At 40.6% G+C, this 27,595-nt stretch overlaps 1 protein-coding gene across 6 annotated transcripts in view; it reads right to left on the reverse strand.

Annotated features, from left to right (window-relative positions):
* Positions 1-27,595, reverse strand: part of DLG2 (discs large MAGUK scaffold protein 2) — a 1,188,444-nt gene that overhangs the window by 722,829 nt on the left and 438,020 nt on the right. The window contains exon 1 of one of the 6 annotated variants that reach the window (XM_075198644.1): positions 26,425-27,306. The exons of 4 other annotated variants lie outside the window; for them this stretch is intronic. In XM_075198644.1, coding sequence (XP_075054745.1) covers positions 26,425-26,526 — 102 coding nt within the window. In that variant the 5' untranslated portion in view covers positions 26,527-27,306. Of the gene's footprint in view, positions 1-26,424; positions 27,307-27,595 lie in introns of those variants that run through there. One more of the 6 variants, XM_075198651.1, reaches the window with a different exon arrangement.

The following is a 27,595-nucleotide window of genomic DNA, read 5'->3' on the forward strand; positions in this document are numbered from 1 at the left end:
ACTGGCCCCACCCACTCGACTGTAGAAGTGGAGAGGATCCAGGAGAACCCTCCCCCTCTTTGGTACATTATCAGAATCTGTTAATATATGATGACAATCGCACTTTGAAGACTACTGTTGGAGCTGCAGGAGATCCGCTCATCGGTATTACAGAGAGCGCAATCACCAGTCAGCATCTGTCACAGCGAGGAGACAGAATTAAATATAACTGAATGACGCCAGCCAGGTAATTTTTCTTTCTAATTATCTTGTGCATTGTTATTAAACCCCCACAGCCAACTTCACTGATTGTATTAGTGCACTTTAACTGAGGCAGCGGATTGCACTGGAGAGCGATCTGTCAATCTGGCATTAGTTCAGTAAACAGAATTTACAACCTAATGACATATTCTGTATCCCCCAGACTCACTTTCCAGTCACAGGGTGATAGCTGCCAGTAAGGATGTCACACCAAATAAATATTTGTACATATATATGAGATCTATTACACAAATTGCTTGGAAACTTCTAAAAAGGAAAAGTGGAAGTGTTGCCCTTAGCAACCAACCAGATTCTAGCTATCATTCAACTAATACATTCTAGAAAGTGACAGCTAGAATCTGATTGGTTGCTATGGACAACATCTCTACGTTTCCTTTTTAGAAGGTTTGCTAAATCTATCTCGTAGGACTTTCAAGGTAAGAGATTTTTAAGGAATTTTGAGCACCTTGCCTAAATTACACTAAATTGCATCTAAATATTGCTCCCATCTTCCCCAGAACATTGAGACATGATATCTGATGAGTACTAAATATACAAAAAGTCCTGGGGATTGTACTAGCATTTAGCTATGCATTTACCGTGTGATGCTGTCATCACCGACCGGTGAATGCAGCTTGGATGACTGAAGTACAGGTCATTGATACCTGTGGTAAACCCAATTATCAGCACAAGCCATTTACAAACCGCAAAAGCACGGCACAAATGCTGTTTTGTCACGTCAAGTGGCTAAACTTGTACTACTACCACCAGCTCCCATATTCTACTGCCACAGAATCCACATTTTAGACATATGATGCTGAGCAAGCAAATCAATTTTATGGCGCTTCCGTTCTCTACTTGAAGTGTAGCTACCGACATAAACACATAGACACACAACCAGACACTTCTATTTGCATTTACAGTGAGTCCTAGTTATTTACATTACATCTGCAGTGTTGATGGCTGCAAAAATCTTCCACTCCTCTTCCCAGCTAAATCCCGGTGTTTGCATTGACCTCATCTATGTCATACACCCGTCTTCCTGGCCCAAGTGCCAGAATTATCGCCTCGTACAATAAATGCCTGATTGCAACATGTACAATGTTATCTGTGATGTCACATGGGGCGGGAGGTGTGGGTGGTTTTGCTGATTACATGGACTGGCAATACAAAAGCGCAGTAGAGAAAAGATCTTTTGTATTATCCCAGATCGTCACTGCCCTCAGTACACAAGACATAAAGACATTTGTAAACATCGGGTTATTATATACACTTTGGGCTAGATTAACTAAGCTGCGGGTTTGAAAAAGTGGGGATGTTGCCTATAGCAACCAATCAGATTCTAGCTATCATTTTGTAGAATGTACTAAATAATTGAAAGCTGGAATCTGATTGGTTGCTATAGGCAACATCCCCACTTTTTCAAACCCGCAGCTTAGTAAATCTAGCCCTTTGTGTCTATGACAGTTCTTCACTTATTCTTCGGCACCAAACTTTTATTTAGTAAACTGAATTTTTTTCGAAGGGGAAATAACAGAAAGACTTTGGAAAACACAATTTGTGAAATAGATAAAATGTACTAGTCTCAGGAAAAGCTGTCTCTCGCTGAGTCACATCTATGGATTTCAGATAGTTCTATAGAATCGTGCCCAGGAAATGATTGCGGAAAATACATTCTGCTATCCAACGCCTCTTCTCTAAAACTGATCAAACGTAATTTGTCGTTTTCCTCGTCTCTCTAAAAATCCCTCAGAGAAGAAAAACACCAGAGACACCCCAGCGTGACACTCGGAATGGAATACTAAGCCACGGCAAAACTGATTTAATGACAAAGACGTCGTACTGTGGATATGTCTGCAATATAGAAATCCCAGCTGGTTATGCCTCACCTGTAGCAAAGAGCTTTTCAAACTTTTGCAGCCGAGCCCCTCGTTTGAGTTTCAAATTTCAGTGCGACCCCCCCCCCCATATATATTGTATTGTATGTATATTGTATGTATATTGTATGTATATTTATATATTTGTGTGGGCTAATGTCAGATTACATTAGTTGCAATATTTTACATTGTGCAATCTTCACAAATACTCTATGGGAAAAAAATGACAGCACAGCTCCTAGGGATGTGTGTAAATCTAATAAGAACATCACAGTGTTGATCATGTGATCGTTCAGAGCCAATGTGCTGAAAGCTGGCAGACTTTCTACAATTTGATGATATGCAGTATGTTTCACAGCAGGACTATGAACATGGGATGATCATATTCTCATTCATAATCCTGAAAATGTATCCCTGCCAGAAGTAAATGTAGTGTAGTGTTTATGTTATCTAATCAGTCATTGGTTTAACGCGTATTTGCATACTGTTTAGACCTTCACTCCGGGAGATCCCGGGAAAGGAGGTCCAGGTGGAAGTGCAGGGAGCACGACAACATGTTTTATCATGGCTCCACGCCACAGCGGCTTAATGCCGCTATTTGTGCCATCACACAGCAGGGCCATGACAAGGTATGTGCAGCGAAACGCGTCATCATGCCCACTAGTGTCATCCGTGAGGGTGATCTACTTTCCCAGGAGTCTGGGTGAACTCCCGACATTCTGGGAAATTAGGTTGAATGTGCTGTTGTGTGTAGGTGACACAGTTATATTTGCAATCCTATTTGCTCTCCCCTGGCCAACACAATGTAATGGAAAGCACTACCCCAGTGGGTGCCTGTGATTGGGCAATGAAGTACACACTGTTGCTAATAGTTGTGTTTTTTTTGTTTGTTTTTTATTTACTCAGAAGATGAGACAGGTAATCCTTCCTTTTGAAGTTTGCTGAAAGGCAAATCATGCTACAATGCAGAGCATCACATGTAGTCAGTCCTGGACTCGCCCTTACAGTTACCAGTTTTCCCTTACAACATTCTTCTTATTGGTGAATATCTATATCATAGGCAAACCGAGGGAAGGGGGGGGGTGTTCCTTGTGACTGGAAACCCCCCTCCAAGCCTGGGGCACTGTATAATTGAGGTGGCTGGACCCTGCCCCCGCTTCACACGGCTCTGCTTAAAAAGGGGGAGCTGCGTGCACCTAACAGTAGTGCCCATGTATATTATAGGGATAGGAAGAGTTGGAGAGCAGCCAAGCACTGTCTAATATTACAGCCACACCCCCATGCATGCTGGTCACGTCCACTAGTGGCGTGGTGTGGAAACCCCCCTCTACAAATCCTGCGTTTGCCCCTGTATATTATATGTAATATATGGCTGGAAATTGTGGGAGTTACCTGTGCTTTACATGGGTGACAATGGGGTTATGCCCTCTGCCCACATTAGAGAACAATTACAGGCTAAATCCTCCTATTCCTAACCTAGGAATATAATCACCTTTAAATTATTGTGTGAAGCGGGCAGGGCTTTCTGGCGATTAGGGTGGTGATATGATTATTTTATCATTTGCCGGGTATGGTGGTGGCCCTTTGGTGGCGAAGAGAATGGCTATTTGTTGTGTAGAAGAATGGTGGTTATGTGTTAGAGTGGTTAGCTGCAGCGGTATAGGTGAGTGTTTTTAGCTATGGTATGCTACGTTATGGATCATAACCACCACGCCCACCACTTTGCATAATCACACCCACCTAAAGTTTGGCTGCATGGTAACCTCTAATCATGGCTTCAAGTTGTGCTAATAAAACAATTAAGACTCCAAAAGTAGATGGAACATTGATTACATTTGCACTCCCGGAAATCTTTTCAATCTGATGAATTTCCCTAACTGTAGATTACACAATGCTCATTTTTGAGTGGGGGTTACTGCACACTCATTCACGATAATGGCGGGGGGGCATTGGTGGTTGCACCAGGGGAAGACCCACCAATCGGCTATATAACGGTGTCAGGAATAGGCCTAATATCATATCATATATTCACACAGTCAGACAATATATCACCACTATTTTGTCATGAAAACCTCTCCTAACTGCCTTTACCAGTCATAAACCGCACTTTGCGCAGTCGTGACTTGGAAGTGTTTACGGTATGGGGGTTACACACGATCCCAGCACTCAATCTTCTTCTCCCCTACCGCACAGGCTACAGATTTGCTAAATCGCCACCAAACAGTGATCACATAACCACACCCACTTTGATCTTGCCACCACCTATTGAATACGGGCAATAGGACCCCTCTATCCTGTCCCACACTGGCACTCAATGAGCGTGTTACCCACAGTATAGCAAGGCACACACCAGGTTTGGTATACAAATGTATTCACCATTCACACCTCCGCAATGAAAGGTTTAAGCATGGTCAAGCAATGTTCTATCTTTTACACAGGCAATGAATTTGTTTAGAACAATAAGGACAGAACTATTAAATTTTTAGATTTAATATGCAAAATGTACAATGTTTACAGGTTATTAAAAACAACTGAGGTGACTTGACATACAAAACAAGCAAAACGGTTTAAAATGAAGGGTTTAAGTTCAGAGTATAACTTACAGGTAAGTGGTATATTCTGATCAAGGGAAATTGGTGTGACGATGGACAGCTTATCAATAATGATTGATTTCCCAAAAGACTGACAATTTTTAAGCAAAATGAAATGGGACGGCCTTCACAGGGGTAGTGTTGAATCTAATAGGGGGGCAGGAATGTCCCCTGGGTGTCACTATAGTTTGCTCACAAATATTCCAAAAGTTTTGACTTTTTATAACTCTTCACAAATATATCCCAGAGACATAACTCCCCCTTTAAAAAAACAGTCATAATCTCCCGCACATTTAAATAACAAACATGATGGAATTATAACAATGGGACATCCCTTTCCCAAAGACATTACTAGCTTACTAGCTGTTCCCAAGTACCACTAGTAAGTATAATTCACAACCCGGGTGTGAATTCTGCTCCTCAGTATGGAGTGACACACAATATGAAATATGAAGTAATTTTCCTTGAAGTTCATATTTCTATATACCTGTATAGACCTTCAAAAGCTGCCTTTGTCCGCTAGGATGTCAAGCCGTGAGTGGCTCCAAAAAGTCTATTCAGGTGTCCAAAAACGAACTTGTGTCAGGATATAGCTCACCGCAAGGCCCTTTGAAGCTGCCACAGGTGACACTGCTATCTTCTAACATCGGCATGTGCAGAGCCACCAAATAAACATACAAAAGTCCTTCTGACTTTGCATTTAACACCATAGTAGCTCAATTTATGAATGGATTCAGTTGCTATATCAAATAAACAATGCAGTTATGATTTAGGCTTTATTCCCCACAATTATGTGATGGGTTAACCCTTATAACTGTAAGTTCTCTATGTTCACGATACAGAGGAACAAACTAACAAAGTAGAGACGTCCTTTGCCTAAAGAGGTACATAATACCACTGTTTTTCCATTGAGAAATAGCTGTTGTTTATTACTTAACATGCTAGTTTGCATTTATTTAAAATACCATTTATATATTCAATTTGCAAACAAAGTCAAAACTTACATTTTCATGTGCTTTTTTCGTACATGTCAAAGACAATATGATCATATAAAAGGATTAAAAGAATAGAATTTGCATATAATCTAGAATGTAAATTAGGCAGCCCTCACTAAACCGCAAAACTCTCCTCTACCCGACTGATGGTTTTTTATTTAAACTCTCCTGAGTGATTTATCACCTTCATTAACAATCATTTGACGCGGCTAAATAATTGTGTTCCGAGACTGCAGAATGATTTTGACAAAAACATAATCAGATGGTAATCTACACTGGGAGAAAGGGAGGGTATGACAGGGGCTGTCAGGAACCTTTAAAAACAATAATGAGTGGTATTTTCACCCTGGGTGGTAATTAATGCTGCTGTCACCCACTGAAGTCCTGCTTGAAAGATTAGTTGGTCTTCTTATCCAGTATTGTGGCTCTATCTATGCAATTACCCTGCCATTCTAGATGCATACAAGAGTTGGTAAACAAAACATATAAAAGGGGCAATTTTCATGTCTTCACCCACAACTGGTTGTAAGGGGTTAAGGGGCTTATTTTTCAAATAGCGATAAGTCATATTGCTGGTGATAGGGTTATTTTTTTCATTTTGCCCTATACAACAAAGGGTTAAACAGCTGTCGATAACCTACTACTGCTTCCATGTGCCTATTTAACGTGTATTGTGACAGTATCTGTTCATCTCTAGATGACGATAAAAGGACAAAACCATTAAAAAAATATATATATATTTAAAAAAAAACAAACATTTATTAATGCATAAAGATTATATAATATTTTTCTAATACATTTTATCTGTTTTTACTTTTATAATTAAGTGGAACTGATAGCCCACATATGCTCATTCATGCACGTGGTTGAGAATGGCCCGACAAGCGGGACGTTAACTCAACTAAGAGTAACTAAGATGTCTCAAAGATATTTTTTTTTTAATAAATTGCAACGATAAAGAGATTTTTTTTCACCTACAGCTGACCCAACAATGAAAGAAAATGAAGTTTTACAGACTAGCTCATCTTTACCAGGAAAGCAGAGACCACCTGAGGTAACGCCACTATTTCAGGACCAAAGAAGTCAGTGGTCACGCATTATATCTACATACAGTTGTAAAAATACCTGGCCAGGGGAATCATCTCACAATACACCAAATAATAGGAGTTGCAGATATAGACCATACTTGCCAACATTTCATTTTTTTTTCCCGGGAGCTGCTAGTAGGAGGTAGGCGTGTAGGGGGCGGGGCCCCGGTGAATCGCGGCATTTGAACCGTATTCTGCCCACTTCTGGGCAGATCAGGGAGATTGCCACACTCTCTCGGGAGTCCGGGAGACTCACGCAAAATGCGGGAGAGTTGGCAAGTATGATATAGACTGAAACTTAATAGCTAGAGAACTACAAAGAAACTAATAGCGGAATTGAACTTTAATAATTAATTAAGTAATACAGAGAAATGATGGATTACAAGGAGCCTATGATGTGTGTCACTACTTGTAGGCCTTAAATAGTAATTCATACTTGCCAACGTTCCGTTATTAGCATCCGGGTGATCCTGAAGAGGGGGAGTGGGGGGGAGGGCGGAAGGGGCTGGGTGGGGCAAATCGCATCATTTTAGCCACCGCAACGAAATCGTCATTTTGTGACTGGGGCCAAAATGACGCGATTCACGGTGAAACGCATAATTTTGGCTCCTGATGGGCAGGATGCGGGAGACTTGCCTGCTCTCTCGGGAGTCTGGGAGACCTACACGGAATTTGGGAGTTTCCCGGACATTCCGGGAGAGTTGGCAAGAATGTATTAATCTTGTTTAAGGCTTGTAGGTATCAAATAAAAATGTTCTTTAGGACTCATGATTCACCAAGGCACTTATTCACCGATTCTGAGTGCATTGTAAGCAAAAATCACTCTGCGCACGCCCGGAACCAGGACATACGCCAGTAAATGCAGCCATGTCTGATCTGTCTTTGAACACAAAGGACACTTACTTCAGCCTATGATTTCGGGGAGTGAACGGGGCAGGGAACGGGCATATTGCCCTAGTTAATGTACAGTAAGGTAGTGCCAAACTCAAGTGCACGCAGTCATGTCCGAATCCAGCTCTGGGCATCGCAAAGTTACTTGTTTTTCTGCCATATCACTTGCTCCTGCTCCCGGGCTAGTTCATTGTGTTTGCAATCGGCTGTAAAAATATATTTAATGTTCAGTACCAGGGGCGAACGCAGGGCTTAGAAGGGGGGGTTTCCGCCCCCGGGAAAAAAATAGAGCGAGAGAGAGCAGCTCCATTTCAGCGAGGCTGAATCCTACAGCAGTCGCGGCGCTGTCAAGAAGCATCCGCGGCAGTGCTGTATTATACTACAAAACAGCACTGCCACGGGCGCTTCTTTGACAGCACCGCGGCTGCTGTACAGTATCGTTGGTTCCCGGAGGGGTTTCTGGAGAACCAAAAACCCCCCCCTGCGTGCGCCACTGAGTACGCATTAAAAGCATACTAAAGATGATAAAAAAAAATAAAAAAATCTATTTTTTTTAACCTTTTGATCATTAATGCCTTTATTATTAACTGGTGGTATTAAATATATAATATTATTTTTTTTATGTGTGTTCTTTTGCAAATGTATAATTCGCATATGCTTTGAACATATCATGCAGTGCCCTTCGTAGTAGAGCAGAGCAAACCTACACCCGAATTCAACAGCACATGTATCCTGAGATCCGTGCCTTGATGAATTTGGGTGTGCGCAAAGCCAAAATATATGCATTTTAAAATAAACGTACGTTGCACTAAGTATGCGTACCTTGATGAACCAGGCCCACTGTGAGACCCCTAACATTATTAATATTTATAGTTTTATTATTATTTAGCAATTTTAAGATAATTTATAGAATTGATTAGAAAATAATACTTATATAGAGATTTCTCTTTTTACAATAATTTATTGAGTCATTTAATACAGAGAAAAATAGGTTTGTAACAGGGGCAATATATCACACAAATATATAATAATATAATAGCTCTAGAATGTTAGAGCACACACTGCTTCCAAAAATAAACAAGGAAAATTATAGCCAGAGAAACGCGTTAGTTTCATTCTATTTGTCCAATGACTTTTGATTGTTTTCTTCAATTCTGGATTTGGGATCTAATCTGTCCTCAGCTGGAGTTAAATATATAGTCAGCCCAATAGTGGGCAGCACTGTGGCTTAGTGGTTAGCACTTCTGCCTTACAGCACTGGGGTCATGAGTTCAATTCCCGACCATGGCCCTATCTGTAAGGAGTTTGTATGTTCTCCCTGTGTTTGCGTGGGTTTCCTCTGGGTGCTCTAGTTTCCTCCCACACTCCAAAAAACATACTTGTAGGTTAATTGGCAGCTAATAAATTGACCCTAGTCTGTGTGTGTATATTAGGGAATTTAGACTGTAAGCCCCAATGGGGCAGGGACTGATGTGAGTGAGTTCTCTGTACAGCGCTGCGGAATTAGTGGCGCTATATAAATAAATGGTGATGATGATGATGACCTGAAGAGAATCTGTTACTTGGATCAGTTGGTATTTATACCACCTGTGAACTGTACCATAGTCGGGTCTATATTGTGGAACAGCACCACATTTCATGTGAACTAAGGTCGGGTACACACTGCAGGTAAATTTCTCCTGATGCGATATCGTTAATGATTTCATCAATGATTTACCTTCAGATCTGTGCTCTTCATCTGTCATAGCCATCGGCTGAAAAGATTGTGACTCTGCACACTCCATAGAGCTCTATGGACACTGCCGGTCCTGAGTGCATACACACTGCAGGATCGGAACGCCATTGTCCCATCGTTGAACAACATTTTTAGCTTGGTTTAAAAATAAAATGAAACAATACGATGAACTTTGAAATAATAATCGTTCATTGTTGGATCGTCCACGCTAATGCGATATCGGGCCAACTGGTCGTTTATTGTGTGATTGGGCCGATAATCACCTGAAAACCCTGCAGTGTGTACCAAGTCTAAACGCAATTTACATACCTTGGGTGAAGTCAAAGGACATTTACATACAAGTCCCGCATTTGAATTAGTTGGAAAGCCACAAAAGAAAATCAACTTTATTACATAGATGATACAGTGAATACCGCTTTGCTTTGAAGAAGTGTAAAAAGAGAACAAATGTTTTCGTTAAATACAGATCACAATATTTAAGCTGTATTTTTACACACAAGTTAATTATTGGATAACTTTCTTCCTTGGACGAGAGTTTTATATAATTGTTTTATATGTTTTAAAAAAAAATGTTTAATTGACTTTGGGGACGTGTTTTTAGATTTATGAATGTGTCATTAGAGCCCTATTGATTTGCATCCTCTTATATATCACTTAATACTGTATAACCAACACTATCCCATCCAATTCCGTCCCCTGGATCCTGCACACAAACATCATTACTGGGATTATCAGGAGATACAGGCAACAACATTTTCTGACCCCCAATCAAACTTGCCACAAAAATAAAAATGTCTCAATTTATGTTAAAAAATACAAATACATTGTCCTTAATATATTATTTTTAACAATTGCTTCTGTTACAAGCCATGGCGGTGCCGTCACCATGACGACCGTGATGCCATTTCCTCTTCCGTCCCGATTGTTGCCAGGACAACAGTCGGGATGCTCTATACTGCGCCTAGTCCCAGCATGATTCAGCAGCCGGGCGCATGCGCAAGTATAATCAAAATGATGTTTTGTGGCTTTAATTGGGTAATGCAGAAATGTGTTCTGCTCCAGGAGGAGTCCTGCCAATTGTGAAGGTTGGCGTTGCATTTGTTTATACATATTTCAGGGTATGCCTATGACCTATGCCAGCCAAAAACTAGTAATTAATTAACAGCCTCCTGAGGCTGATTTTCAGCCCTGTGCTTTCTCTTTCCTGATTGGCCCATCATGGTGTTTAAGGCATGGGGGGCTTCGCATCCCTGCCGGTTATTACATTCAGTTCCTGGCTGCTGATCTGCTCCTTTCTACTGTGCTTATTCGTGGATTGTTTTCTGTGTCTGACCTTTGGCTTGTGTTCCTGGACCTATGATTATTTAGCTCATGACCCTGACCTTGGCTTGTGACTCGGATACCTTTATTTGCTGCCGGCCCTGATCTTTGCCTGAACCTAAATTCTGCTGATAGTTTCTGCCCTTGGACCCTGGCTTGTTCCTAACCACGTTGCCTGCTGTCATCACCTCCTATTCCCGTGCTGCGGCATTACTCATAAGCTGGCACTGCATTGAGTTTAACACCTGGGGGCATCTGAGTACCCGTGAGAAGATCTAGCTCTACGGCAAAAGGCGGCTGCTATAGGTGAAGACCTCTGCCGACAGTTTTGTAAGCTTATAGCTGGTAACAGCTTCACAAAATTTCTATTATTTTTACATTGTTATGGGAAAAAGTTTGATTAACAGTATATTCATATGACACTTATGAATTAGAGTGATTTTTCTTCCTTTTTAGTACTTCGTTTTAATTTGAACATTTAGGAAATTATATTTCTTCCAAATTAGAAAAGATGAATCTGAGCATACAGAAAGCTAATGAAATAATTTTGCTTAATGAAATTGCAATTCAGAAAGAAATTAGAATACTGCATACAGAAAGCAAGGTGAAGAAGGTGGAAGAGGCCGATGGATTAAATCCTCACCAATATATAGACATACCAACTGGAAATCAACGGTGTCATTTGGGGTATATACCTGAATATGTGTTTATTGGAGCTTGTGTCATACTGCCAGGGGGCATGTACATAAGTAGCACATAATCCTTTCCAACACAGATGGGGTGATTCAATTGCTGGCGATGTGGTGCGTGGACATGGCGCTCTGCACATTGCAGGCAATTACGGTAGAAATTTCCTCTTATTTTCCCTTAAGAGAAAAAATGAGCAGAGATTTCTGTCAAATCTCCGCCTCAAAGTGTCTAGCGGACGCTCCAGAGACATTTCACAGCTAATCGAATCTATATGAGAGTTCTAGAACAGGGACAGTAGGTGAGCAACTTCATCACAAAGGGGATGACTAAATCAATTGTTAGATTATTGTCAAAACCATGTCTATCAAAGCTTACCATTCCACTAAGTACCAGTGACATCTCGGAGCCCCAAAAATGACTGCTTCTATGCTCAAAACTTAATTTATTATTGGGTGAAGTTCACAAAGGATAAAATACAGATTTTTCCATCATTCCATAGCTGCTCTCCTCCCTGCTACTTTTCAAATACACAACAGCCCACCCCATTATTATTATTATTACCATTTATTTATATAGCGCCACTAATTCCGCAGCGCTGTACAGAGAACTCACTCACATCAGTCCCTGTCCCATTGGGGCTTACAATCTAAACACACACACAGACACAGACAGACGGACACACACAGACTAGGGTCAAAATGTTAGCAGCCAATTAACCTACCAGTATGTTTTTGGAGTGTGGGAGGAAACACACGCAAACACGGGGAGAACATACAAACTCCACACAGATAAGGCCATGGTTGGGAGTTGAACTCATGACCCCAGTGCTGTAAGGCAGAAGTGCTAGCCACTTAGATCCCCCAGGATTCCCCTCACCTACAACCTCCGTATAGAAGTACAGAGCTGGGACCCCAGGAAGGTGGAACTGCATTACCGGGATCAACCCACCTCTAGGCCAGTGCAGGCCAGTATATGAGCAGTGAAGCATGCTCAGAAGAGCAGAGTTGGGGTCTCAGGAGGGTAGACCTGCATCACCGTGACCCCCTCAGCTTCGGCCTACGTATAGAAGAGCAGAGTTAGGGTCTCAGGAGGGTAGACCTGCATCACCGTGACCACCTCAGCTTCAGACTCCGCATAGAACAGCAGAGCTGAGGTTTCAGGAGGGTAGACCTGCATCACCGTGACCACCTCAGCTTCAGCCTCCATATAGAAGAGCAGAGCTGAGGTCTCAGGAGGGTAGACCTGCATCACCGTGACCCCATCAGCTTCGGCCTCCATATAGAAGAGCAGAGCTGAGGTCTCAGGAGGGTAGACCTGCATCACCGTGACCCCATCAGCTTCGGCCTCCATATAGAAGAGCAGAGCTGAGGTCTCAGGAGGGTAGACCTGCATCACCATGACCCCATCAGCTTCGGCCTCCATATAGAAGAGCAGAGCTGAGGTCTCAGGAGGGTAGACCTGCATCACCGTGACCCCATCAGCTTCAGCCTCCATATAGAAGAGCAGAGCTGAGGTCTCAGGAGGGTAGACCTGCATCACCGTGACCCCATCAGCTTCGGCCTCCATATAGAAGAGCAGAGCTGAGGTCTCAGGAGGGTAGACCTGCATCACTGGGGACCCACTCAGCTTCGGCCTCCGTATAGAAGAGCAGAGCTGGGGCCTCAGGAGAGTAGACCTGCATCACCGTGACCCCATCAGCTTCGGCCTTTATATAGAAGAGCAGAGCTGAGGTCTCAGGAGGGTAGGCCTGCATCACTGTGACCCCCTCAGCTTCGGCCTCTGTATAGAAGAGCAGAGCTGAGGTCTCAGGAGGGTAGACCTGCATCACTGGGACCCCCTCAGCTTCAGACTCCGCATAGAACAGCAGAGCTGGGGACTCAGGAGGGTAGACCTGCATCACCGTGACCCCCTCAGCTTCGGCCTCTGTATAGAAGAGCAGAACTGGGGCCTCAGGAGGGTAGACCTGCATCGCCACAACCCCCTCACCTCCAGGCTGCAGTATAAAGAGCAAAGCTGGGGCCCTAGGAGGGAGGACCTGCACTGGGCCCCCACCCCCTATAGGGGTGATAGTTTTGCCTCTATTGATGTCATTAGCACCTACTGATTTGATAGGCTGCATTTTCATGAATACCGGTAAAGCCCACAAACTGCAAATTCCATTGTGCATCGCAAGTACCCAAATCAGGAGCTCACCTATCTTGCTATATAAAAATATATAAATACATCTACAAGCTGAAATACAACATCACATCATGTACTATATGAACAAATATTAAATGAAAACTAAACAACAAATTCATTACTTCTTGTTTAGCAAACTGGTGGAATGAAAGAAACATATCATTAATATTAATCTCCTCGCCCATGTGTTTTAATCTACTTTTTCTTAAATTTTTTGCATAGACAAACGAGTGGGGGGGTGTCTCTCATTTTCATTAAAAATGTTAAATAGGGACAATAAAATTAGGCTAAGTTCTATTATTAGTGAAAGCTTTCCATTCTACAAAGTACCATGACCTAGAATAACTGCTGCAATTTCTTTCTCCCAATCAGATTTAACACCTCGTACAAGCCGTCAATCTGAAAGAGAAGATAACTTATGACATTTAAGCATAAAAAGCCTGCACTTGAAACCAGCAGTGCCTTGTACATTATGTTTTGAAGTACAGAAAATACAGAAACATAGCAGACAATCACAAAAATCTTGTTGACTGCAACTTTTATATTTATTTTGTAACAAATGTCAAATGCATTAATAGTGTAGTCTTGGATTGAACCTATGGCTAGGTCTGTATTTTGGAAGTCCTAACATTGCCCTATGGCTGGAGCTGACGGGTATCAGCCAAAGATTTTCAGATGGCTCATTGTGTCAAATGATTCAAAAAGACAACTGTTTGATTATTTATTTATTAGACAGCAGCTTGTTTCAAAGTGGTGTACAAAAATGTAAGTACAAGTCTACACACAAACAATGATTTGGACATAAACTTAAAAAAGTGACAATTATGATTCTGACATATCGTTATATAAAAATAAATATCAAATTGTAAGGGAAATATGGTCTCCTTTTGGTATCCATTACTTCATATTTAAAAGCCGGCCATTCTGAGACTTGGGTAAACCTGTTTTTATTCATTCCTAAGTTTGGTTTGTCTTGGAAAATTTCCCATATGTCTTGGAAAATTTCCCATAGAAATCTAGTAATAGCACATGCTAGTGTCACTCACAGAGCTAACGGGTACACCAGTATCAGAGTTGGATGTACTTCTATTGTTCTTGTATATGATAAGCATATCTGTACTGTATATGCGCAATAAAAATGCGCACGTATGTAGATTTTTGCATCCCCTTACACCCGGTGGGGCGGAACAAGACAGGCAAGAATAGGACGGGTACACTAAAGGCTGGTTCTTGTAATTGCAACACAATTATATGTGGACAAATCCCCAGGCACGTCCAGGGCCGGATTAAGGGAATGGAGGCCCCTGGGCTAAGAGGGCCTCCATTCCCCCGTGAGCCCCCCTCCCCCTGTGAGCAGTTCCCCCCCCCCCCCCCTCAAGCGTTTACCTCCTTCTCCTGTCACTGTAGTCCTTCCGCGGTGTGCTGTAAACTCCTTACTGAGGAGATCTCGTGAGAGTGAGACTGAGGGCCACGGAAGGACTACAGTGAGAGGCTCAGCAGCATTGATCGGGCCGGGGGCGCCCCCACACCGATCAATTATGCTGCTGAGCACTTTCAAGGGCCCCCTGGATGCCCAAGGCCCCTGGGCTGTAGCCCAGTTAGACCTCGGATTAATCCGGCCCTGGGCACGCCTATTCGGAGGCGTGTCTCTTGCGGGAGCTGGTCTAATGATGCGCAATGATGATGAGTATCAGCGGAGCTATGTAGAAGCTTTTTATTGACCAGTTGCGTATTGACCCCTCCAGCTGATACTTAAGTACTTATAAACACACAAAAAAAGACCAGCATAGTGTAGTATGTCATTAGGTGCAATAATGAGAAGAAAGTCCACCACCACTCAAATGAAGATCCTTATATCTTCACCGTGAAAAACATGTATATCACAATTCACCAGTGCTCTTCATGTTCTCCAACCCCTAAGGGTATCTCCTTACAAAATGCACAAATTAATGATAGCCTTCACAATCTCCGGTCCTGTTATCCTCCTTTTGCATATCCACATTACCCAGATCCCCAATCGTTACATTGAACCATGGGAAATGGAAGACATACACCAGGGGAGAATCTTGTGCATTAAATTTTAATAAACAAAAATGAAAATGCTTAAAAACACTCAACTTACAAAAATGCCGCACGATGTTGGTCCCAATGACAAAATCACAACGCGTTTCAACTCTCTCCCGAGTCTTTATTAGCCTTGATAAAGACACATCACGGCAGAGATTTCCTATAGAGGTGCTGGCAAAGCGTGTGGCGCCAAGTCTGTGTGCCACTTCGCCGGCAACTGAATTCCCCCCTCAAAGTCAGTAGGAAATACATCGCTATTAAACTTCTCTATAATCATACCTGCTGCTAGTGATCAGTTACTACGTCCTCCCAAAATGAAACACATCAATAAATAGAATTGGAGACCAGGGCTGTGTAATCCTTATTTATTTAAAAACCAGGTGATCCTACTTCTGCATGTATAAAGTCATTGGAATTTCTGGGGGGTAAATGTATCAAGCTGAGAGTTTTCCGGCGGGTTTGAAAAGCCAATCAGATTCTAGCTATTATTTATTTTGTACATTCTACAAAATGATATCTAGAATCTGATTGGTTGCTATAGTCAACATCTCCACTTTTTAAACCCGCCGGAAAACTCTCAGCTTAATATATTTACCCCCGGGATGGAGCAACAAGGAGAGAATATAAATTGTGCTTTCAATCTGCTTATTCGATCCCACCCTCGAACAACCAAATCAGTCCAATGGCTTGGCAGAGTAATGCCACGGCTCACCATATATGGCCAGATTCAGGACTGTGAAGTTTGTCTTATAATTTGTTTACTTTTTCTGTACCACACCTGTAATTCAGAGACGTGGGACACCCCTTACGCAGCCACACCAATGCCAGAGATATGGTTTATTGGTTCAGCCTATATAATGGCTACTCCCACTGTGAGTTGGCAATCGGGACACTATAAAAGCCAGAAGAGTACACTTTATTTTTTGTTTAAGTTGTAATATATGTCGACAAAAAGAAGGATGAGCCATAATAAACCTAAAATATAATCTGACACACAGTTAAACAAAAGACAGAAAATCGATTCACACTGTAATCCGTGCATTAAGCAATAACTCATTAGTCCTTATTGATTATGAACCATAAAGTTAATGGATGCACAACAGGGCATACAGAACGACCTTGGCACTGACCAGGAATATTCCTGCCACGAAAATGCACACAGCAACGTAGAACTTTATAAACTCCACAATACAGCTGTCATGGCAGAGAGGGATCTAAAATAAGGGCTTTATGATTCTGGAGCTGCTCAGTGTGGGTATATGTCTTTTCTACAGACCTTCCAGGGCTCGATGCCACAGAGCGCTCACTCTGTATGCTCCAATTGGCACCTTAAACCAGGAAAGATAATGTGGGAATACAGCACATCTATGCTCAGCGATGTTAACACAGCTTAATGGGGGGAAAAAAACCACTATCTGGCACAGACAGCGTTGGCAGGTTTCAGAAATATTTAACATTTGGAAAAATATTGTATAGAAACATAAAATTTGATAGCAGATAAGAACCACTTGACCCATCTAGTTTGCTAATTTTTTAACCTATAGTAACCTCAAACCTTATTTGATACTTAGCTCTTTGTAAGGATATCCTTATGTCTATCCCAAGCATGCTCTACTGTATTATCCTCTACCACCTCTGATGGGAGGCTATTCCACTTACCTACTACCCTTTCTGTGAAGTAATTTTTCCTCAAATTTCCTCTAAACCTTCTTCCCCCCAGTGTCAGTACATGTCCTCGTGTTCTAATACATCTCTTCCCTTATAGAATGTTTACCTTCTGTACCTTGTTAAAACTCGTGATATATTTGATATCATGCCCCCCCCTTTCCCTTCTCTCCAAACTATACATATTAAGATCTTTTAGTCTTTCCGGGTAAGTTTTGTGCTGTAGGCCATGCACTATTTTAGTTGCCCTTCTTTGTACAGTCTCTAATGTATTTATATCCTTCTGGAGTTATGGCCTCCAGAACTGAACACTGTATTCTAGATGAGGCCGTACCAATGACCTATACAGTGGTATTATTACTTCTTTCTTTCTGCTACTGATTCCTCTCCCTATACAACCAGACATCTGACTTGCCTTCCTCATTGCTTTGTTACATTGCTTACCTGCCTTTATGTCACCTGAAATAGTGACTCCTAGATCCCTTTCCTACTCAGAAGTTTCCATTATAGTGCCGTTAATACTATATTTAGCCTTTGGGTTTTTGAGTCCCAAGTGCATGATTTAGCATTTTTGGCATTAAACTGTAGTTGCCACTCACTTGACCATTCCTCTAGTCTACCTAGATCATCAATCACTTGTTTTACCCCTCCTGGTGTGTCTACCCTGTTGCATATATTTGTGTCAGCTGCAAAGAGGAATCATTTCCCTTAAATGCCATTTGCAATGCCACCAATAAAGATATTAAAAAGCACTGGTCCATGTACAGATCCTTGGGGTACTCCACTGGTAACCTTTCCCTCCTGTGAATCCATTTACTATAACTCTCTGTGTTCTATCCTGCAACCAAGATCTTATCCATTGAAACATCTTAGTATTCAATCCAAAAGCTTTTTTGTTTATTTAAAAGTCTGCGATGTGGAACAGCGTCAAAAGCCTTACTAAAGTCTAGATAAGCTACATTTACTGTAACACCTTGATCTATTACTTCAGTCAAATATTAGATTAATGTATGTGAAAAATATGCAACATTTGCAAAAAATTCAACATTTTAACATTAGTTCAGTAGATACATATTTGGATCACATAAAATATTTCGAGGAACACTCTAATAGTTATAGAGGATACAATACATGTAAAAGTTGACGATATTATTGTTTATATTGCTAAAATGCTACATAAACAAATTTTCAATTTATCTGTAAAATGCAAAAACATTAAAAAGCAAATGAAAACTAAAAAAAACATTGGGGATTCCCAGTCTGAATTAGACGAGCATTATAATTTAAAGCTCTACAGAAACGAAGAAATTTAGGGAATTGAAGAGCACGTTAGTAAGAGAAGTTCAGAGACACTGATCACTCAGACATGCAAATCAGCAATGAAGCGGCAAAATACTGGAATTTCTACTCTGACATTTAATGGACACTGAATAGTGCAAACATAAATATTGATTTACTGTACTGAAGAGTGGATCGGGTGCAACATTAATCAAAAGCTGACTACAAACACAAGGAGACTTGCTGGAGCACGAAGGTTGAATCCACACACAGGTATATCCACAATTACACAATTCTTCAGTTTTACAACAACGGAATTGGATAGATACACATTTCCCAGAATTCAAACTCCTGATGGCCCTAGATCAGTGGCGGCCAACCTGTGGCTTTAGAGCCATATGTGACTCTGAGCTTTGAAATGTGGCTCCTGGTTTGGAAGGAAGTATAGTTATCCAGGTGCCGACAGCGGCAGATTGGAAAACATTCAGCTGCTTGACTGACTATGAGCAGCGACATCTTGTGACCTCCTCTGAGTAATGCAGGGAGGTCACAGAGTCACAGACAACCCAATAAGCAAAGGAGGAGGACAGAGTGTATTGTGCGCTTTCTCCTACCTCTGCGCGGGCAAGTGAGAACTGACAGCATGTGAAGAGGCTGAAGGAGATGTGATGGCCTCCAGGAAGATCTTATGGAATGTGTGTAGGCATGTTGGGAGGTCTGATGGCATGTAGGGAGGTTGATGGGAATTTAAGGGCATGTGAGGAGGTATGATGGCATTTAAGGGGCATGTGGTAAAATTTGGTGGCAAGTGGGGAGGTCTGATTTGTGTGTGGAGAGGTATAATGGCATTCAGGGAGGTCTGATGGTCATACAAGGGACATGTGGGGAAGTTGATGGCATGTGGGGAGTCTGATTTGCATGTGGGGTGATCCATTGGGCATGTAAAGAGGTCAGAGCGGCACGTTAATAGGTCTGAGGGATTGTGGATACAGAAACAACATGAGCTACTGTGAAGAGACTATAGCTAGCCCCTTGAACCCTCCTCGGCTGACCACAGCAACCTCGCGTTAGAGCTGTACAGTGCAGACTTGTGCTGATTTCACGATTATTCTGAACTTTTTGGCAATGTTGGATATATTCTTTTTTTCTTAGCAAGATATTGTAACTTACGTTATATTTTCAATGTATGTGTGTATGGTATGTATGTGCATGTTTATACTGGGTATATGTATATGTGTATGGTATGTATGTGCATGTTTATACTGGGTATATGTATATGTGTATGGTATGTATGTGCATGTTTATACTGGGTATATGTATATGTGTATGGTATGTATGTGCATGTTTATACTGGGTATATGTATATGTGTATGGTATGTATGTGCATGTTTATACTGGGTATATGTATGTGTGTATGGTATGTATGTGCATGTTTATACTGGGTATATGTGTATGGTATGTATGTATGTATGTGCATGTTTATACTGGGTATATGTATATGGTATGTATGTGCATGTTTATACTGGGTATATGTATATGTGTATGGTATGTATGTGCATGTTTATACTGGGTATATGTATATGTGTATGGTATGTATGTGCATGTTTATACTGGGTATATGTATATGTGTATGGTATGTATGTGCATGTTTATACTGGGTATATGTATGTGTGTATGGTATGTATGTGCATGTTTATACTGGGTATATGTATATGTGTATGGTATGTATGTGCATGTTTATACTGGGTATATGTATGTGTGTATGGTATGTATGTGCATGTTTATACTGGGTATTTGTATATGTGTATGGTATGTATGTGCATGTTTATACTGGGTAGGTATATGTATATGTGTATGGTATGTATGTGCATGTTTATACTGGGTATATGTATATGTGTATGGTATGTATGTGCATGTTTATACTGGGTATATGTATATGTGTATGGTATGTATGTGCATGTTTATACTGGGTATATGTATATGTGTATGGTATGTATGTGCATGTTTATACTGGGTATTTGTATATGTGTATGGTATGTATGTGCATGTTTATACTGGGTAGGTATATGTATATGTGTATGGTATGTATGTGCATGTTTATACTGGGTATATGTATATGTGTATGGTATGTATGTGCATGTTTATACTGGGTATATGTATATGTGTAAGGTATGTATGTGCATGTTTATACTGGGTATATGAATATGTGTATGGTATGTATGTGCATGTTTATACTGGGTATATGTATATGTGTATGGTATGTATGTGCATGTTTATACTGGGTATATGTATGTGTGTATGGTATGTATGTGCATGTTTATACTGGGTAGGTATATGTATATGTGTATGGTATGTATGTGCATGTTTATACTGGGTAGGTATATGTATATGTGTATGGTATGTATGTGCATGTTTATACTGGGTATATGTGTATGGTATGTATGTGCATGTTTATACTGGGTATATGTGTATGGTATGTATGTGCATTTTTATACTGGGTATATGTGTATGGTATGTATGTATGTGCATGTTTATACTGGGTATATGTATATGTGTATGGTATGTATGTGCATGTTTATACTGGGTATATGTGTAAGGTATGTATGTACATGTTTATACTGGGTATATGTATATGTGTATGGTATGTATGTGCATGTTTATACTGGGTATATGTATGTGTATATGGTATGTATGTGCATGTTTATACTGGGTATATGTATGTGTGTATGGTATGTATGTGCATGTTTATACTGGGTATATGTATATGTGTATGGTATGTATGTGCATGTTTATACTGGGTATATGTGTATGGTATGTATGTGCATGTTTATACTGGGTATATGTGTATGGTATGTATGTGCATTTTTATACTGGGTATATGTGTATGGTATGTATGTATGTGCATGTTTATACTGGGTATATGTATATGTGTATGGTATGTATGTGCATGTTTATACTGGGTATATGTATGTGTATATGGTATGTATGTGCATGTTTATACTGGGTATATGTATATGTGTATGGTATGTATGTGCATGTTTATACTGGGTATATGTATATGTGTATGGTATGTATGTGCATGTTTATACTGGGTATATGAATATGTGTATGGTATGTATGTGCATGTTTATACTGGGTATATGTATATGTGTATGGTATGTATGTGCATGTTTATACTGGGTATATGAATATGCACACAATATGAAAGGTAAACTTGGATCTTTGCAGTACCTATAGATATGTTTTGGCTCCTGGTTTCTGACCAGTTGGCCACCTCTGCCCTAGATTAAAAGAATAAGAGGGGATAAGTGTTATGGTTTACGTGCATCTGGTATAATGTAAGAGGAAATCAAACTTCATGAGTGGGCAGCACGGTGGCTCAGTGGTTAGCACTACTGCCTCACAGCGCTGGGGTCATGAGTTCAATTCCCGACCATGGTCTTATCTGTGAGGAGTTTGTATGTTCTCCCCGTGTTTGCGTGGGTTTCCTCTGGGTGCTCTGGTTTCCTCCCACACTCCAAAAACATACTGGTAGGTTAATTGGCTGCTAACAAATTGACCCTAGTCTGTCTGTGTGTGTGTGTGTGTGTGTGTGTTAGGGAATTTAGACTGTAAGCTCCAATGGAGCAGGGACTGATGTGAATGAGTTCTCTGTACAGCGCTGCGGAATTAGTGGCGCTATATACTGTAAATAAATGATGATGATGAATACGGCACGTATCAGCGTTTACGTTCCTTGATGAACCAAAACCACTATCTACAAAAAGGTCAACAGATGAAATCCACGGGCTGAGTATTAAAAATAAATAACTGACAATACACATGCATACATATTTACATGTCTATCAGTATAACAAATATATACGGACACTGCTGAAGGATCTATACAGGGAACATCAGCTGATCGTAATGTTGGGGCGAGTACATGGATATTAATCCATACCCCTCTCACAGTCCTAATTTTTTAAGGGACAAACCTTTGCATGAATATCCTAGGCTGTGGGAATGAAGGTGTAATTAAACAGGGACCTTAAACACAGGTAACATTTTGGAGGTATTTCAACACAAATCAACAACTCAGATTTAAAATTCAAAATAGGCACCAAAGACGAGGTCACTGTGACGTACAAAATCCGTCACCATTAATTGAATTTCAATTTTCCCTTTCCAATCGTTACTTTTTTTTTTTTTTTACATAGGGCCATTATATAAACTGACATTAAGATAATTATTTCAACCATGGTGACGCACATGGGTGCGAGTGGCCAACAATATTTCCTGACGTTCCTATACGTCATGTTGAAACACAGCTCTAATATGGATAGACAGTGTCATGACATTGTCAGGTCCCTCACAAGGTCACTGGCTACACCTTATATCATCTTGCCAAAAGGAATGGATACATAATCTAATTCATGGAAGGGGTGTGGCGTTGAGCCAATCTCCCTATAACAGCCTTTGTATAGCAGAGCTGATGAAAACGTCTTTTAATAACCAAGATTAATGTTAAAAAAAAAAAAAAAAAAGAGGAACAGCGTGCATCTTACAAACCAAACATCTATAAAATGACTAGCAGACCAAAAATGATTGTCATCTTTTTAAAACATCTTTTTTTTTTTGCCATTTGGAAATGTTTCGAAATAATTGTATTTATTTGGCCGGTGCTGTTTGACTGATAATGAGCCGTGCAGCCAGCCCTGACATCCAGCAGAAAATGTTCGTCGGATGCTGGTTGCCAGAGTCGGTGGAGGATACCAACAGGGCCGCTGGGAACGAGCAGGTAGCTGTGAGCGCAGGACGCTACGTCACATCCAACACACTAAAACTGATAGAACTTCCAGATTCTGAACATTCCAAAATACATCAGACATGTGAAAGTGTTAATATTTAATATCATAAATATGTTTTATATGTTATACAATATTAATATTATTTTTACACGTTTTTTGAGTACTTTTTAGTTATAAAAAATAATAAACTAAGTACTGCCTCCATTCTGCTTCAGTCACTGCCATCTCAGGGTGGCGACAACAGACGAAAATCGTTGAAGAAATGCCACTTAATATTTGAAAAAAAACTAAAATTTCATTAGGCAATAGTCGTTAAATCTATTTTTATCATTCTTAATCTAGATTTGTAGTATTTATTTTTTACTAAGTGGAAGTGAAAACCCAAGTCTGGGTTTTCAGCTAAAACGGCTAACCGCGCCAATCATGCCGCCGATTCCCTGAGAGTGGCCCGCACGGTGAAGCAGTATGTTAAACCTGACCGTGCCGTGCAGGTATCAACACGGCAGCTAAGTATCTCTCAGCTGTCACAGCAATACTATTATGATAGAATGAGGATGACTGCGCTATAAGCAGCAATATAAGTCTTATTGCTGTATTTTAGTTAATCGACCCAATAGCTATGTACTGTATGACCCAATGATATCATCCCTCTTCAGACATTGTGGAAGTAGATGACTTGCACATGACTCACATCACCTACGTCTTTGGTGTTAATCTTCTACAACACCTTCATCATCATCATCACCATTTATTTATATAGCACCACTAATTCTGCAGCGCTGTACAGAGAACTCACTCACATCAGTCCCTGTCCCATTGGAGCTTACAGTCTAAATTCCCTTCTATAGACACACTCATACACAGACTAAGTTCAAATTTCATAGTAGCCAATTAACCTACTAGTATGTTTTTGGAGTGTGGGAGGAAACCGGAGCACTCAGAGGAAACCCACACAAACACGGGGAGAACATACAAACTCCACACAGATAAGGCAATGGTCGGGAATTGAACTCATGACCCCAGTGCTGTGAGGCAGAATTGCTAACCAATAAGCCACCTGCCTGGGACACAGTTAATATTGTTGGCCATGAAAACATTGGTCAGTGATCACATCTCTCTTTAGATGCCATTAGCAAAAACAACAGTCTTTAGGAAGGTGCCAAACTTCATAACGAAATAATGACAAGACTTTCCACACGACACTTGACTTAATGCTATCAGTTCCATACAGTGCTCACCAATATATAATGTTCTCTCGATGGAGGAAGCAGAGGGTGACTCTTTTCTTTTTAAACACATAGATAGTGCAGAATGTGTAATTCAAAGTGGCCCTTTTCACAGACCTGAGAGGTCGTCTTTAACGACTGGGGTCAATTAAAACCAAAGTAAGATATAGAGTGGATCCACTTACAGAATCTGTACAGTTTATATGTGTGGGTATTTAAATGGATAGGAAGTTAAGGACTTGGGCTATCAAAGTACTGCACTCTGTATATTAATGGCATAAAAACAGCACGGTGGCTCAGTGGTTAGCACTTCTGCCTCACAGCGCTGGGGTCATGAGTTCAATTCCCGACCATGGCCTTATCTGTGTGGAGTTTGTATGTTCTCCCCGTGTTTGTGTGGGTTTCCTCGGGATGCTCCAGTTTCCTCCCACACTCCAAAAACATACTGGTAGGTTAATTGGCTGCTATAAAAAATTGACCCTAGTCTCTTTCTCCCTGTCTGTCTGTGTGTGTATGTTAGGGAATTTACACTGTAAGCTCAAATGGGGCAGGGACTGATGTGAGTTCTCTGTACAGCGCTGTGGAATCAGTGGCACTATATAAATAAATGATGATGATGGATAATTGGAGATGGGAGAGGGACATGGCAACATGGAGGGAGAGAGAGTGTGAAAACTGTGAAATGGGTCTGGTTTGGGAGAAAGCTAATACTGTGTAAACATAGGGAGGAGTTTGGTTGTAATTGGGGCAGAGTTTGAATACATTTACTTCAAGCACCAACTTTTTGGGAAAGTCCCACGATAAAGGGAAATCTGCACTGGAATTATTTTAACTTTATTTTTCTTTAGTTAAAACATTTAGACTCTGCAGATAGAACTGTCAGTTGACTCATGTCATGGATCAGTTTATTGCAATAACATATATCTATATATATATCTATATATATATATATATATATATATATATATATATATATATATACATACATACATGGATTGATCTAAGGATGAAATGGAAAATCTGCTCTACTGTGTGTTAGAATCCCTTATTAAGTTGACTGGGATTACAGTGGGATATTTAGGTTAAATCAAAACAAAACAAATATTCTGTGTATATTCTGCACTATTTGCTGCAATCTGTATTTTGATGTATTGATATGAATGAGAACTACCCCAGTGATCACTGTGATTAAAACAATTTGCCATTAATAGACTTCAACTGATAAGAACCAGTCATTGGACAAGTTTACACCCCAAACTGCAAATCGCTGACCCAGCAAAAACATTTAATAATGCAACTCTGGGGATATTATTTTCTCTATTACTAAGAAATACAAGACCTGCCCCCATTGTTTCCAACAAAAATAAATAAAGTGGTGTAATATTTATTAAAGGACTGACCACATTTTTGGTGTAAGACCATTAAACAATGAACAATTAACCACTAACAATCATTAAACAATCCACATCACTGACCAACAGAATAGAGTATAATAGATCAGTGATACATTAGGCACCAAATTATATGTACTTTATTTGACACCACTTTCTCACTCTAACAATGTTCTGTCCAATATAACACACACAGCCCAGGGTTCCACAAGTTAGTGCAAAATGTTACAACTTATCCCTGAATTGAGCTCAATTTCTGCAACCAGAATCTGACTATCCCCCACCTCCTCCCGGCTCTCACTGTACCACAATACATGTCAGTGCCTGGGACGCATGTTGATCCAACAACATTGTGCACTGAGCAGCAAACTGGAAAACATCATCAAACCCACGTCTTACCTTGCAGCCAAACATCAACGACAAAGTGTTGTTGGTGCATGCAAGTTTGCAGTGGCAAATCATTGGTGTAAAGCAGGCAGTATTTTTAACAATAGGGGACATTCCTTTAGAGCTGCCACATCTTCACAGGTAACCCATGTAGGTCACAGGGCATCACCAGGGACATATGCTCTTCACCAGCAGTCAGCTTCATTCAGCATAAAACATACAGGTCCTCAATGAGTTCCTTTCAGGCATTCCATCCTCTGCTGATGAATCAGGGATGCAGGATTGATCATAAAACATAGGATTCCCCCTTTCCACAGGCAAATTAGTTTTGCAGAAACGACACAGCAGGTGTGGCAGAAATACAGGTAATAAAGGACAATTTAGCATGGAGAGAAACACCTACTCAGCACAATCACATAGGGGTTTTTTTTTCATGCCAGCTGAAGTGGGCTGATTTTTCTCCCCATTGAAAGCAAAATACTGCAGCTCCTGATTTGGTAAGAAGCCAGTGAGTTACTGCAAGACATAGTGGCTGCGAGCATGAAATATCTGCAGAAAATCCTCAGCCTTTATCAATATGCATTCAGGAGAGGCTTTCCTCAATGAGATGGGAGAGGGTAAATCAATTGCATCACTTTTCTGTGAGAGCAGCAAGCTTCTTTTTTTCTTCTTCTATCCTTCTATCCAAGCCTGACCAGGAGACACACAGCTGTATGTAGCCACAGATGGCAAGCTCTGCAATAGGAGAATTCAGTGTAGCAATAGCAAGTAGCAGTTTCCCAGACCTCTCCTTTCAGGAAGAAGCTTTCTCCAGGCATATTCCGACAGATCAAAGTCAGTAAATTTATTCTGCAGCTTAAACTAGATATATTACAGATCCATCTATTTTACTGCATGAAAATAATATACCCTTTTCCTGCAGAGCACAGTTTATCATCATAACCTTCACTAGAGCAAAGCTATTAATAATATGCAGATGTTTATAGCTGACCAGCTGTGCTAACTGCCTAATTAGAGTCCATGCATTATTAACATCATCAACATCAGCATATGCATTTGTGAATGCTGTTTCAACTTAGACTAATAAAGTTACATGCAGATGTTTCAGCCAATAATGATGATCATACCAAGATTTAATGTTGTGTCAGTTTAGATGGAATTTAAATCTGCATTGAAAGAATTA

The sequence above is a fragment of the Mixophyes fleayi genome, chromosome 2 (assembly GCF_038048845.1).
Source record: "Mixophyes fleayi isolate aMixFle1 chromosome 2, aMixFle1.hap1, whole genome shotgun sequence".
In the NCBI taxonomy this organism is placed as follows: domain Eukaryota; kingdom Metazoa; phylum Chordata; class Amphibia; order Anura; family Limnodynastidae; genus Mixophyes; species Mixophyes fleayi.